The sequence below is a fragment of the Corvus hawaiiensis genome, chromosome 3, assembly GCF_020740725.1.
Source record: "Corvus hawaiiensis isolate bCorHaw1 chromosome 3, bCorHaw1.pri.cur, whole genome shotgun sequence".
In the NCBI taxonomy this organism is placed as follows: domain Eukaryota; kingdom Metazoa; phylum Chordata; class Aves; order Passeriformes; family Corvidae; genus Corvus; species Corvus hawaiiensis.
The window spans coordinates 32,200,235-32,215,387 of record NC_063215.1 but is presented as its reverse complement, the minus strand read 5'-3'; the positions used below and the strand labels follow the sequence as shown (position 1 = coordinate 32,215,387).

Genomic DNA, 15,153 nt, shown 5'->3' with positions numbered 1-15,153 from the left:
CACGTTACTCCAAACTCAGAATACCACAGCCTTCTTACAGTTAAATAGTTTCATCATTTGGTTCATCTGTACAAAGATAAAACTACAGATTTGGTCTATCTAAAGGACAGAGCTCTCAGCCTGTGTTTAGAGACAAGGATGCGCAGAACAGTGTTAAATGCTTTGTACAGGTCCAAACAGATGACGGCTGTTGCTCTTCCCACCTCTGCCAATACTGTAACCCTGTCGTGGAAGGCAAAAAAAATTTGTCAGGCACAGTTGGCCATTAGTGAAGCCATGTTAGCTGTCACAAATCACCTCTTCAGTTTCTATGTGCTTTAGCATAGTTTCCAGGAGGATCCACTCCATGATCTTGCCAGGCACCAATGCAAGAATCACCGGCCTGTAGTTTCTGGGGTCTTAATTTTTTCCCCTCTTTAAAAATGGGTCTTATATTTCCCCTTTTCCAGTCAGTGACAACTTCACCAGATTGTCATGACAACAATCATTATCCATTCCCTCAGTCATCCAGATAAAACACATAGCATGGTGAGAGGGTTCTTCTTTGATTTTAGTAGAAAAATAAGTAGAAAGAGGCAAAAATCCCCTTGCAAGACCCCAACATGCATTTTGCTTGGCTAAAGAAAAGGGAATGAAGAGTGCTTCTGAAAAATCACAGTCCTTCTACAAAGGTTTCAGGTAGCAAACGGAAAACTGTCAATCCAAATTTAAAGGCATGATAGAGGCTTGTCCCAAGTTATAGGTTAGCTAGTCAATTATAGGTCTGTGCAAACAGAGGAGTCTTTAATTTCTGATTTTTGCTTTTGCTGCCATCTCTCTCACTTCTTGATACAAAAACTATGCTCCTTCTTTCAGTCTCTACACATACTTCCCATTGCCCTGTCCAACACTGCTGAATTTAGCACGTTGTGTAGTGTAGAGCCAATTCTGTACAGGCACTCAGGGCGACTGTGAAGATTTATCACGTACAACTGCTCCACAGGAGAAGGCAGTACCAAGGATGAAACCAACATAGAAAGCCTGCCAGTTAAAGGCATGCAAAAAGCAGTGCCTCGACAATCTGTCATCATAGAAACAAAACAGTTTTAACTTTTGCCAGAAAAAGCTAATGAATGAGAATTTACTGCCAAGGCAGGATGTTCTGAAACCACATACTGAACAGGTCAATCAGCTAGTATTTTCATGGAGTAAGTTATTGCTGTTATGGTCTGAATTTCTTTTCCCGATTTCTCCTGACAATGAAGGAAAATGTTTTCACAACACAGAGTTTAATTAAAGCCTTCTTTTATATACACACTCACTTTGAGGACAGAAGGCTATTATACAGAAACTCACATTAAATTAACAAAATGACCAACTGCATTCCTTAACTTTTAAAACACAACTGCCAAAGCTAAAGGCAGAACTGGTCCAGTCTTGTGAATAGTGCAACCAGTTCTGGTGAGAGACCCAAGGAGAGAAAATTAAAAGCTAGTGATGCTTATAATAGTAGCTGACACTATCAACTACCCTACACTTCTAAAAATATGGTACATTTATAGTGCCCTAATCAATGCCTATCCTTCTTCAACTAGCAGCATAAATGAGCTTGACTGAGGATGTGAATTCAATGAAAACATCTCCAATATTTTTTGTCCCTCTTTGAGTACTTAACATCCATTCAAATGGTAATGCAGAAATAAGTGTGCATTTCATCATGTACCTATTACAGCACCATCACACTAAATAATATTCGGTTCCCTGCTTAAGCCTAGTAAAAATGCACTGAGTGGAAAAAATGGTCAGTGCTTCCAGTAATGAGTAACAGGGGATTCCGAGGGTTTTTCCTCACTCCCTCTCTACATCTGATCAGGAGATCAAGGAAATCTTGTTCACCTATCCACAGGTGGGTGGATACAGTATGGGTAGGGGTTCCCATACCCACCCTTGTTTGAGCCTGTCCCACCCTCCCCTAGTTGGTAGTTCTGGATTTCAGCAGCATTCTCCTTCCTTCCAAGAAGGCATGGGCCCATGCCAATTATTTTAGTCATGCGTCAAGAACAGTTCACAGTCATTCTAGACAGCAGAGAGGTGTTTCTTTCAAGATTTTCAGCAGGCCTGCTAGGGAAGATTGCTTTTTTGACTCCTTTCTCTAGAGCCTCTCTCATAATACCCCAACCCATCCTCTTCTCTCTCTTGCAGAGTCAGTGTCTTAGGTCACCCATGATATATACTCACATAATGGAGAGATGAGCTAGGAAACTTGGTTGACAGCAGGACCAAAAAGCTGTAAATAAATGTCTGCATTTGCAATCGTAATATCCAAAAATAAATACATTTCATGAGATCCTGAAGGATCAGGACTGAATGCACTGCCAACTTGCACACACAGACAGTGAGATTTCACCAAAAAAAAAAAAAAAAAAAAAAAAGGTTTTTCCTAAGAATCCATTCTGTTGGGAAAGCAGACGTTTCCATTAATGGATTTAATCTTGTGTTGTGTGATATTTAAATGAATTACTGTTTTGACATGCTACATTTGGCAAGAAAGTCAAATCCCAGAACAGTGATTCTTACCACTGTACTCTGGCAGGCCCAATACAATGAAACACAGCTGAAGAAATGTGATTGCAATGTCATATGCTATCTGATTTATTAAATCTGATCCAGACCTAGCTTGCGTCTGGGAAAAAGAGAAATCTCATTCAATGTCCTCAGTGCTCTTTCTTTCAGAATACCAGACCTGCCAAAGAAAGCAGAAGGAAAGAACTGATCTCAGCAAAGACAAGGTTTTGGAGGAACTACTCCAGGGTGTGAAGTGCACTATTCTGAATCAAGTCACAGCATCTATGACTCAAAGCTTCAGGAAAAGAGGTGACAGCACAGTGACCTAAATGAACAAGGTTCATTAGCCTTGGTTCCTGAACAGCAGTTCTTTGTGAGCACACTTCCACGTTCATGCAACAAACCGGGAACTTAAACCCTGATGCTATACACCCCCAGGGAGTGCTCCCACCACAGTCAACTGGCTATTCTTGGTGGAAGACTTCTGCCCAGTCTTCACCAGACATGCTGGTTTGAATGTAAAATTTTCCTGCTGGAAATAACGTAATTGGAACCAAGGTGTTTTCAAAAAAGGTATGAAATTTCAATGTATCACTGTCTTCCAGCAAGAAACAATTTGCTGAAAAGTTTTTGATCAGCTCACCTGACAAATTAGCTGACTTAGTATTAGGGAGTAGTTCTCAACAATTATTAGGGTTAAGTAGTCTTAACTGTTCTGGAGCTCCACTTTGTTACATTCCACACACACACACTGAAACCATAGATGTGGTAAGGCAGTCCTGCTGAGATGTTCATTCCTATCTTGGCCTACAAACCTAAATCTAAATCATACTCTGAAACTTTTGAACTTCACTGTAAACTTCATTTGTACTTCTGGGAATTAATAAACATGGGTTGTGATTTATGGCATTGTGTGTTTTGCAGACTGGTGGTGAATGAATGAGGTGTATGTCCAGCTGCTGTTCACTGCTGAAAGGCACCTGTGAAGACTTCTTTGAAAAGGTCTTTATCCCAAAGATAAAGATATTTACCAACCATCATCAGGCATTTTTTGCTTCCCAGATGCATAAGAACACTAAAGTGAAGGACAGATTGGATGAACTTGAGATGGAATCTGACCTGGCATAAAACATGGAGACAATTAAAGGTGGCCTTAGATCAGTTTTCTCAAGTATGACTAGGAGTCCAGTAGGAACTCTGGTTTTGTGACACAGTCGGCAACTTTAAGTTTGCACTTTGAATAAAATGAGTCTCTCATGCTCAGAGACTAGTATTTCTGCATTATTTGTAGCTTTTCAAAGGCCTTCTCTTTCGCCTGTGTGGTTCCAACCCATTATCATGGAGAGGGCACCAGGGAAGTGAGATCCACTGCTGGCCATATCAAGTTAGATCCAACACTGTTTTCTTCTGATATGGTATTTCTCCTTCCACTCTCGGCCACGCCCTCACTTTTGGTCGATGCTAAGTGTCTGTTATTATTTGTAGTTTGCAGGATCCCTTGACTCTGTTTTTCATGCTATTTCAGAACACTGTAAAAATTGCTAGAGAACCTGGCTGTAATAATCTCTTATTTTTAGTTTTTCTTGCATTCTATTTCAATAAAAGGAAAACTCTTATAACTAGCAGTGCAATCTTGTTCTCTACTGATCTGTGCTTTATTATGGTTTACCACAGGTTCTCAATGTGGCATTTCTGCCAAGTCCACACACCTCTTTTACTCTGAAATCTGTGCCTGCCAGCATACCACTGCAGTCCTCTGTCTTGCAAATGGACATTGCAGTTCCACAGGAGGAGAAGATTGCTTTGATACAGCTTTGGCCCACGGAAGTGCCCCAAAACTGTCAGTCATCCAGCATTACTTAAAAGGCCAGACCACTTGTCAGAATAATAACGTGAATATGTCCATATTTCATTCACAGTATTCCTCAATTAGTAAACTGCTTTGCTACTGTTTTAAGACATTTTGGAAGACTGTTCCTATTAACATGTTCTACAAAGCTTCCAAAATACACTTTCCTTGCAGAAAGCATATTTCTAGCAAGAATACCTACCTGATTGCCTGCATTGCCTACCTGAAAAACAGCAAATCCCATTCCCTCCGCTGACACTGTAATTGTCATTTGTTGTGCAGGGGGAATCTGGAAGAAAGATGAGTAAACCAGTATTTTCAAAGTACTTTCGGTCAGCAGACTTTACAAAAGTATTCCTCACTTTTTACAGTACCTCCTTGGCCTGAAGCAGGAAACGGTTTCGAGTATCAATTGAGAATGTTTCTGGCACTTCCAAAGAAGGGGCTGTCACTGTTATATCCATTTCTGTTTTGCTTGCTGCAGTGAGAGCTGCAAATAGACTCAAGGCTTGTAGAGCCACCACTGTGTCCTGTTGAGAGAAAGAAACCCTTCAGTATTGAAAAGAAGCAGCTGGCACAGCACACAGACCATGCCTTGGGGAGCTTGTAGTTCCTGCATAGACCCATTTGTTGATTATGCTGGAGTCTTCATGCAGCCATCTCCACATCTCTGGATTCCCCTGGCAGGAAGGTCCCAGCACAGAAGAGAGATAGCAACACAAGGCAAGAAGTTAGCTACAGTGGAAATGGAAAATGAGGTGGGACCCAGCTAAGGAAGTTTTCCTCTTGTGCAAGGTACCTAGAACACCTGACAAGCTGAAAAACACAAGAGTCAAGATTACACACCACACCAACCATGGAGAAAAACACAGAGGAAAGTAACGATACTGCTACTTCCTAGATTTATTTAGTGACTATGCATTAAATATTCAGTACTGCAGAGGAGTTGTTCAGGGTGTGTTCATCATTGACAAGCTACAAGTCTGAAAAATTATTAACATTTATTTTAAAAAAAGGCTGAAATTAATTTTATCAGACACTCAACAACAATTTCAAAGGGTTTCAGCCCAGTTTACACTCTGTATTTGATCCAAAGGTTTTGTGCAATTGTTTAACCACTGCAAAATATACTTACAAACACACTGGCATATATGTATCTAAAATTCTTTTTTTTCACCTTTGTGCGTGATTGTAGGCTTAGCTCTCCAGGTTTTGAACACAAGAGGTGGAGTTTGAGCATTTGGTCCAGCACAGTTTAGGGAATGAGAATTTTAACATCCACTATTTTCTGGGAACAAATACAGTAATTAAATTAATGTCTCTAATCTTCTCAGGGATTTTTGCTGTTCATGCAGTTCATTTTGCACTTACTTTTAACCAGTCAGAGTGAAGAAATTGGCCTTTCAGGCTTGACATACAGATACTTGATTTACTATTAGGCCACTTCTAGTAACAAAATTCTAACATAACAGGAATTCATTCCCTACAACATGGTGACGGTACCATACCTTAAGGGGCCAGCATGTGCTGACTTTTTACTCTTAACAGGTAACAAACCCACTCTCCTTCCCATGCCACATCCTTGTGTGAGATGACCTGCTTCACTGATTTCTTAAAATCCAGAAAGATCAGCTGATTAGCAACTGCAAATTCCCAGTAAACTGCACCATGTATACAGATTATGGTGAATTACCACACCCTAACTCATAAAGCATCACATATGCAACATAATACTTTCCTCCTTATTGTTCAACAATATATTAAGTTTCTTATGTAATAAACTCTTTTAAAGAGATCTTAGAAGTTACGTAAAAAACTATGGAGTCATTTCTACAAATTAAAAAAGGCATCTAGGAAGACACTGGAGTAATTTTGAGATCAAAACAGTTTAGACTATGGAAGAACAAAATGATTAAGTTAATTTCTTAATTTTACCCTCAAGGGTAAATGATATGTTGCTAGATTTTCAAACTTTTACATAAAATAGGTTTCTGAAGAATAAGATTTTGTTAACTCATTTAGTGCTTCAATCAACTTCTCCAAAAAATAAGCAAGAATTAACACATTAGGAAAGCACTAATAACTCAGGGGAACCCACCTGGTTCTTAAATTGCGTTTTACTCAGAACATATTTCTCTCAGATTAATACTAACCAACATCTGAAAATAATGAAGGATAGCCTGTACACCTTGGTACCAAGCAGCATTTTACTGTGACCAGCATTTGCAGTTAATTTAAAAGCTAGTTTAAACCAGTGCAATCCAAAGTACTATCTAATTTTTTTGGATGCCAGCACAACTTATAAGATGTGGCTTTAATAACATGGAAACCTCCTGGAGATAGTGAAGATCTTCCAAATTTCATGGCCCATCAAAAATCTATGCAATAATAAGGACAAAGTACATTATTAAGTTAAGACCAACTGCCAACAGAGGGATTAGGTTAGGCTGTTCTTCTAAAACCTACTCCCCTTAGTTAAACGCTAAGTTAATAGCCTTTCAGGAGTTTGAGGACCCGCACATGGTAAGAATAAAAAGAGGTTTCTCTCCTTGGAAAGAAAGTAAGCATAGATGTTTCATCATACTTATTTCGAAAATATGTTTAATTACTTTTCCATGGGCATCACTATTTCTTCTTAATTTGTTTTGTTATTAATACGTTATGTAAAGAAGGTCTCCCTCTAATTCTCTTTTTTATTAGACTTGCCAAAAATACTAGAACTGGCAGTCCAGGAGTAAGATGCCAATAACGCAGGCTTGTACGTAACCAAGGTAGCTACAGCAAAACAAAACTCAGTAATTACTATGTAAAAAATGGTCCTTTTTTTTTTATTTTTAAATATACACTGCTAGTTTAGAAAGTATAGCAAAGCCCCTTAAGACAAGGTATTACCTGAGTAGATGAAAATCCCCCAAGGTGATTTCTTTGATGACTTAGCCATTTCATAATAGGGATCCCCTCAGCTAATCTGTCTTGATGAAAGTGAGAGAGCAGAGCGTATGCTGCAAGTTCAATATCAATGGACCGTGGCTGCCATGAGTCAGAAATTTCAGAAGCAGGTGTTACCCAGAAACGAAATTCTCCTGTAAAAAGAACCAATAATAACCTCAGATCCACAGACTGAAGTCTTTGGATTTCTGGGAAAGTCTTAGGGGAAACCTCTTCATTAATGCTTACACGTGGGCCCTAGCAAGGATCTATGAAATCAAAGTTTAGGCATGTGTTCCATGAAGGACTGACTTAAGTACTTCCTTAGCAATGTTTGACTCTAGATACAAAAAAAGCTGGAGTCCAAACAGTCACTCAATTGATTTCAGTGAACTTTACATTGATCCCTTCCTTGTCAGCCTGAAGTGCTCACATAAAAGAGCCCTTGTGAAAAGGCCACCTTGTTACAGTGCTCCTTTCTCTCAGGACTAGAGAAGGCACCTCAGGCAGCACAGCTGCTCACTAGACTCATTCTTGAGTGGATCCTTCCCAAAAAAATGACTTCTCGTCCCAGAAGTGACTGTCCAAAAGGCCTAATTCAGTAAACATAGAGGGACACTCAAGAGGCTCCGTTGCTAGGCTACAACATGAATTCCTCTGGATTTTTCAAGAGGACAGTTACTATTTTGAGCCAAAAACTTCCATTTCTTATACTCCATATGGTCTGTTCCTCCCCCAAATTAGGAAGAAGAATTCAGCTGTGCTAAACTTGAAAGACATTAAACATACTGAGATGACAGGTCCTCAGGGAAAGTGCAACAGACCTCTGTATTGCCTTACAGAAGTCCAACACTTCACCTCTTCATTCTAATACTCATTAGCCCCCAACACCCTCCTGATCTCTCCAAACTACACTGGAATAGTTAACTTCATCCATCTACCCCTCTTTAACCATGCTGATCTTACGAGTGTGCATAACAAAATAGGAAAACTGACAAGTCGTTCTTCAACAGCATCCCAGTACTCCTATCAGGAACACTGAGACTGAAAGCACAAGCTTTCTTGTGAATCGTCATTCATTTATGGACACTTCTCATTAAGGCTGTCTTAGAATTTCTTAGCTAATTCTCTATATCATACTCAGAACAGATCTGAATTCTGAATATACAGCTCTAGATATATGATAGGCATTTTTCAATTTGACAAAAATCTGTCTGTACAACTGAGTAAGATACTTGTGCAGTACCTTGGTGTTCTGCTCTCTGGTTCAGCATATTCAGTGCTTCCTTTGCTTTTGTACTTTTTGCCCAGGACAATGCATATGTCACAAGTGCCAATGTGTAATTATCTGAAATGCCTTCACCTAATTTATCTTCTAGAAAGTTTGTAGCAGTCTTGATGGCATAAGCATGCTGGAAATGAAGATAATATTGAAGAATATACAGTGAATAAAATAGATCTTGGAATAGTAAATGTAAAAGAAAAATTCGTATAGAACCAGAAAAATTATGACCAAAAAATAATGAGAAATCTCTTTCAGAGTCACAGACACGAACCTCAAAGGCAAGCCTTTTGATCTGGCACTGTCTTTTATGAAAATGAGTAATTTCAATTAAATCAACTGGAATTACTTAACATCTTTAAGACTAGTTTCCCCCAAGAAATTTCTTTGCAAGTTCTTGGACTAAAGTCATGACAATATTCTTGCTAACAGAAACTGCCTTTAGATTTTGCAAATACAAAATTGAAGGGCTTAACACAACTTTGCATTGTTTTGAATAGTTAAAGGATGTTCAACAAAATGAGGTTAAATTTTGCCTGTGTTCAAATATCCCTCTATTTCTTTAAAAGTACCAAGTGTTTGCCATGTACTATGAAAATTTATGAAGCGTTCCTGTAACTACGAATCATACTTATGAATTCCAATACCTGTTTATCTGGGAACCCTAGGAGGGATGACATGATGTAAGCTGTGAGAGTAATTGGATTACTGGTGCCTCCTTGAAGATCACTGTGTAACACTTTCCCAGGCTCCTGGAACTCCCCATTTAATTTCTGATGACGGACAATCCATTTAGCTGTATCCATGAGTACATCCTCGTCAATATCTAAGAATGGACGAGCTTGAAGGAAACATCTCAATACAAAAGCTGATAACCTTGGGGAAAAGATTCATCAGGTAAGTCAAAATTAGCCAGGCATTACAGCTTCCTCTGTTTCAGATGATGTAAGAATATTGTAAAGCATAAGGTGTTCTACACACCCCTCCCAAGCAGAGTAAAATGAATGCCTCACCCAGATAAGCAAGTAGACTAAACTTAATCCACCAAAAAATGAAGATATATCCTTGTTCCTGAAGAGCACCCCTTCTCCATCTGCTGTGCTTCAGAAATAAATACAGAGTATAGATTCTACGTCTGCCAGCACATGTATATCTTTATTCAAAGGTTGCTCTCCTGCCTTCTGCTGCTAGACAGAAGTTATAGTTTACAAAGTAATGCAGTTATGAGTGTGATGTTAATTACCACCACTATCCCTGTAATGACATCCTTGAAACAACCTTTGTTGTTTTATTATTAATAATCCCAAATTATCTCTCGACTCCGTCTTTCCAAATGTGCATTCAGGTAACTTGTCACTGAACTATTTAAGTACTAGAGTTGCCAGTACTGGCAAATCCTGCTGATATCAATGAAAGATGCCCACTGACTCCAGAAGAAAGTCTCTTTCAGTGGCACAGTAACTGGGATGGTTCTAAGCAAAGACAGAAGCATGTACTGGAATACATAAGTACATCTAAAGTGAGCAAGGGTTAGCTGAACAAAGTGGTGGAACCTGTCTCCGTTATCTATCTGGCTTCCACAACTATGCTCTGTATGCTTCCTGGAGTGAAACACAGCACTGTAAAGATTTTTTCAGCTGTGCTTATAGTCTCAATAAAAGGAAATGTGAGAGAGGCAAGTAGAACAAAATTTTTACCACCAGTAACTCTGCTCACCCCCTACAAAATGTCTCAGTCAGTCTTCAGCCTCCAGTACAGAGATAACTGAAAATCTGCTTGAAGCAGGGATGATCACATAGCCCTAAATGGTTTCAGTCAAGTGCAAGAAAAACTAATTCAATTGTTATTCTTCATTCTTTTGAGGAAAGCAACAGCAAAAACTTTCAGACTAAACTATTTCCCTGGTTAAAATAATTCATCTTTTTTTTTTTTTTTTTTGCAAAATTAAAAAGCCTCGCCCTAATAATGGCTTTGACAATATGTTATCCAGCAAGAAAGACCTTAGAGTTGGCCTAAACACCTAATGAAAACCAGGCAGAAGGCTAATACAGCTGGAAACTTTTACCAGCTTCACAAAAACTTTTCAGATGCAGGGAAAGTATCTAAAATACTAAAATTCCACAATGATTCTGGCAGAACTACTCACCATGTGCTCCCAGAGGGATCTTCATTTCCAAAGGCACTAAAAGAGCCATCATCCCTCTGGAAAAGCAGCTCTCTTTGGTAGCCTGAAGTGGAAAAGTAGAGACAGGTATTGAACACATTCCTCTCATGCGGGTTCCAGCACAAACTGGAACTGAAACGATGATATGAAATAAGGCACTTTCTAAGACTGAGAAGGGCAGAACTGAAGCTTCTATTTCTTAAAACACCTCACAAATATGCAGGAACACACAAGACCATGCAGAAGATGATGAGGAAGCAGGCAGCAGTAACACAAAGGATCCATCTACAAAAGGAGAACCAGAAACTCCTGCTGCTGCTCATCAGCCACTCAAGCAGTGCAGAGATGTGCCCCCAGACACCCGGGGTTCCAGGACCAGAGCAGTGAGAGTAGAGCAGAGATGCAGCTATAGTTCAGTGCTTTCATCACTTTGGGGATCTTGTGTACCTACAGAAATGCTCTATCTTTACAGCATAAAAGGAACAACAAGCAAAAACTGTTGTCCAGCTGGAAGAGCAAGGCTACAAGTGCTGCTGGAAAACCAGACCTCTTCTTCAGGTGGCTTTTGTCAAATCAATAGTCTTGCTATCAGAAAAAGCAAGTTGGAAGAGGCTGTTCTGAAACAAGAGAAAATTTTCAAAAGACCTGAAGGTCCTGAAATCCTGAGAAGAACCATTTCAAATGTTATCCTAAGATTTTTCAATATCCAGAACAAGTGCAGCTTTCTCCTGGCTACAGGACATCCAAAATAAAAGGGCCTCAAAGGCTCACTGACTGCTCGCAACCACCAGCAGCATTCTCACTCGTGGATGACTTCCAATACAGAACCAGGGGTTCGTTAATGTTAGAAATGAAGAGCTTCCTATGATTTGCTAATCACAGTAGTTTCTGGTGTCTAAAGCCTTTCTTCCCTGACATCTTGCCTGCCATTTGTGTATCCAGAACAGTAACGGCATCTTCTCTTTCCCTCCACTTTGTCTTTTCCCTTAGTTTTACTATTTTAGCTATTATAACTAAGAAAGTATACTCATTAATCAAAGACCTGATAGATATGCACACAATACAGAATCAGGCAGAAAAACTTTCAGGCAACCATCAGTAAGTCCTACACAAATGAATTCACACAAATACATCCAGTGAGGTCCATCCAGCTACAACCCTGTAAAATGTTCCTTCCTTTCATTAATCACCCACTTCCATACTATCCTGTCTGTACATAAACAGTGAGTGAACCATACCCCCTAATTACTGAGGAACAAATGGCCTGGTCCCTCAATCTAAGTGCCAGTGTAAGATGAATTCCTAATTAAGGTCTCTCTGTAATAGAAGAGAATGAGATATAAAGCTGGGAATCTGAACTGTGACTATAGTATAACTGGGTACCTTCCCATGTAACCCCAATAGCAACAAATTTTGATTTTGAGTCTTCTTTAGAAGAGTTTGCAATCTAAATTTTTGCTTTACTATAGGTTTATTATGTATTTAGCATGATAGTGGGTAATTACATCACTAAAACTGGTGAGTCTTTCAGACACAGACATACCTGTCATCTCAGTTAATGATACTAAGTAAAACACTCTTAAATGGAAGGGGAAAAAAAGGAGGAACGAGTGCCATTTCTCTCCAAGAAAAGCAAAAGTCACTGTCAAAGTTTAAGCCTCCAAATAATGATCTATGAGGAGCACAAACACATCTATATATACAAATAGACTGCTCCTTCTTCAAAAGTATCTGACTGCAAGGTCTGAAAACAAGGTCTTCTGCTTCTTTGCAGAACTGGCAATATACAGCAATAAGTATTATAATCACCATCATCCTACTGGTAGTGTAAAAGCACTAGAGTACAACTTTCAGCCTGCTTAACAAAGACTGCTGAGCAGCCCTTACACAGGCACAAATTCATCTCAGAATGTAAGACTGGGAGGGATCAGAAAGATGAGCAGAACCAGAGAGAGAGAGATCATTCAGCTATTTCCTACATTCTGTTTGCTTTCGTCTCAGCGCCAACACTGCTGCAGTCACGCAAAAGTCTCCCAACACAAGCGTATCTAACATGGGAACGCCTGCAGAAATGCTGGAACAGGAGGCCTGGAGGCTGCAAACCACCGCACTTGGTCCAACAGACACTCAATCACACGTGAAAAATGATACTTCAAACGTCAACACATAAAAGTGGGAAGGCAAGGAAAAGAAGGATCCTATTATGAAGATGTTCACTACTATTCCCAGAGGGTTGGCTGGAACCCAAGAGATGTAGGAGGCTCACTGAAAAGAGCTCACAAAGCCGAAAGAGGAATGTATCAAGATGGAAAGGACTTCAGAAGGATGTTCAAGACTGAAGGATCTTACATTTTAAACAGCTTGGAAATTCTGCTCAAAATCTTTACCTCTTTGGGTCTAACAACAAAGCTTTCAGATGTATCAGGTGTTTTTCATTTCAGAAAAAGTGATTTAAAGACGGGATTTGTCATTACCAGAATTAAGAAATGTGCTTAAAGGGCAACTTTTCTTTGGCTTTGCCTTTGTTCTAAGTAAATAAAACTGCTAAAAGAAGGATCATATAGCAGTTTCTGCTAGCTATATGATCCCTTCTTCTCACAAGCATTTAGCCATAAATTAATTATATTTACTTCAGATTCTGAGGTTACTTTTTCAAATACTTGGTGAATTACGACATGGGAAATAAAGTATGTTTTAAATTAAACTTCATAACAATCCTTTCAAAAACTGAGTCTATAAAAATTATATCTTAAGCTAAATTTCAACTTGAAGATTACACTTAAAAAAATCGAGCAACAACAGAAAATAATTATTAAAATAAAGCAAAAATACCAGAATATTTTTTAGATTGCGGTTATTTTCTATCTTAAGGTTACAAGTATTTCAGCATAGTTATTGTTTTGGCACCTACAGTGTTAAAAACACGTACCTCAATTCAAAGCCTCAGAAAGAAGTTAAGAACACAATACACTTTGTATGTAAGTGACATTTAAACATTTAAATTTCAAAGCATTCATTTGATTTGAAACAACTTAAATAAATCCACTATTGGAAAACTTTAGAAAATTATGATACCAAAGCTCAGTCTTAAAAGAGTGATAGATTGCTTACAAACTTCAGAGTAGCTGTTTACATAACATATCTCTTCCTCCCCACTGCAATTTTCAACTAAACCATGTAGTAGCAAGGGTTTAAAAAATAATAATAAAAAAAAAACCATTTAACTGCTTTGACAGAAAATTGGAGTCTTGATGAAAGGAAAATTAATTTTGAGCTGTGCCTTTTCCAAGGGAAATGTCAACAACTTTAAAAAAATCAAACAAAAAAGACTTAGAGAGAGTAAACAAAAATTGAAAATGTCATCACGATGCTTTAGCAGGGGTGTAGTTCACACGGGGCTGGTGTCAGTGCTGTCTGAGAACCAGGCTCTCAGCATGGAGACTGACACGTGGCGCGTGTGGGACACCACAGTTAGATACTGTCTGATCCAAAAGCCAGAGTGCAGCTGTGGTCTCCAGACTTTGTGATGTTCTGGAGTATCTCCCCATTCCAATATACAACAATTTCCAACTAAAATTTTCCAGCTTTTGATTTCTAGCACAGAGTTCACTTCTGACCAAGTCTAAAATTTCTGTGGGTAAAAAAGCCAGCCATGAGAGCAAATGCCACTCCTTGAGCTCTACAAGGACATGTCAGGATGGTGTCATTGAAGACAGGGGATGAATGTGGTTCACTCTGCTCACTGACTCATTTTAAAGCTCTGTGCCTCAGGCAGAGATCAGAAATGTCTGCTCACATGGGGTTTTATCAAACAAGAAGTAACAACCATCTTGTAAATCCATATGAATTATCTTCTAAAATGCATTTGTCATCTGAAAAAAAGTAATTGTACAAAACCAACATTTTTTTTCTGAGAAAACTTGCCCTTGTAAACAAAATAATTTACTGCCTAATTCTGTCAGCCCAGAATAAAGAGAAAAAAAAAGAAACAATGGTTTTTCTTCCAGTTCTCATTGACACAAATTGAACAACATTTCAAACACCAGATGAAGAGTCATAGGTATCTTTTTACTAGGAAGAGTTCTTAAAAATCTAACATCTTTCTTTAAGGCATACAGACCTTTTCTCAGAAACGACACAGCTTTTGATCTAATATCCTCTTTCAACTGCCTGGTTTTAGTCAAGTATTGCAAAACATACACATTTGGAGCAAAATTGATCATATTCTGTTCACCACAGCCATAAGGCATCTTAATCAATGATGACAAACCATGGATAGAAGGCCCAAGTAAATCACCTGAAAGATAAAATTTAATCAAAATAAACTAAAGCTTATTGCAAATAAATGCATACCTCACACATAAAGGGTGGTATACTCTAAACTGG

At 38.8% G+C, this 15,153-nt stretch overlaps 1 protein-coding gene across 2 annotated transcripts in view; it reads right to left on the bottom strand.

Moving 5' to 3' along the window:
- CD109 (CD109 molecule) overlaps window positions 1-15,153 on the bottom strand; it is a 70,609-nt gene that overhangs the window by 11,840 nt on the left and 43,616 nt on the right. For both annotated transcript variants that reach the window (XM_048298359.1, XM_048298360.1), the window contains 7 exons: window positions 14,888-15,064; window positions 10,750-10,831; window positions 9,251-9,479; window positions 8,568-8,733; window positions 7,286-7,476; window positions 4,768-4,923; window positions 4,617-4,682 (listed from right to left, as the gene is read on the bottom strand). In XM_048298359.1, the coding sequence (XP_048154316.1) occupies window positions 4,617-4,682; window positions 4,768-4,923; window positions 7,286-7,476; window positions 8,568-8,733; window positions 9,251-9,479; window positions 10,750-10,831; window positions 14,888-15,064 (1,067 nt within the window). The remainder of the gene's footprint in view (window positions 1-4,616; window positions 4,683-4,767; window positions 4,924-7,285; window positions 7,477-8,567; window positions 8,734-9,250; window positions 9,480-10,749; window positions 10,832-14,887; window positions 15,065-15,153) is intronic.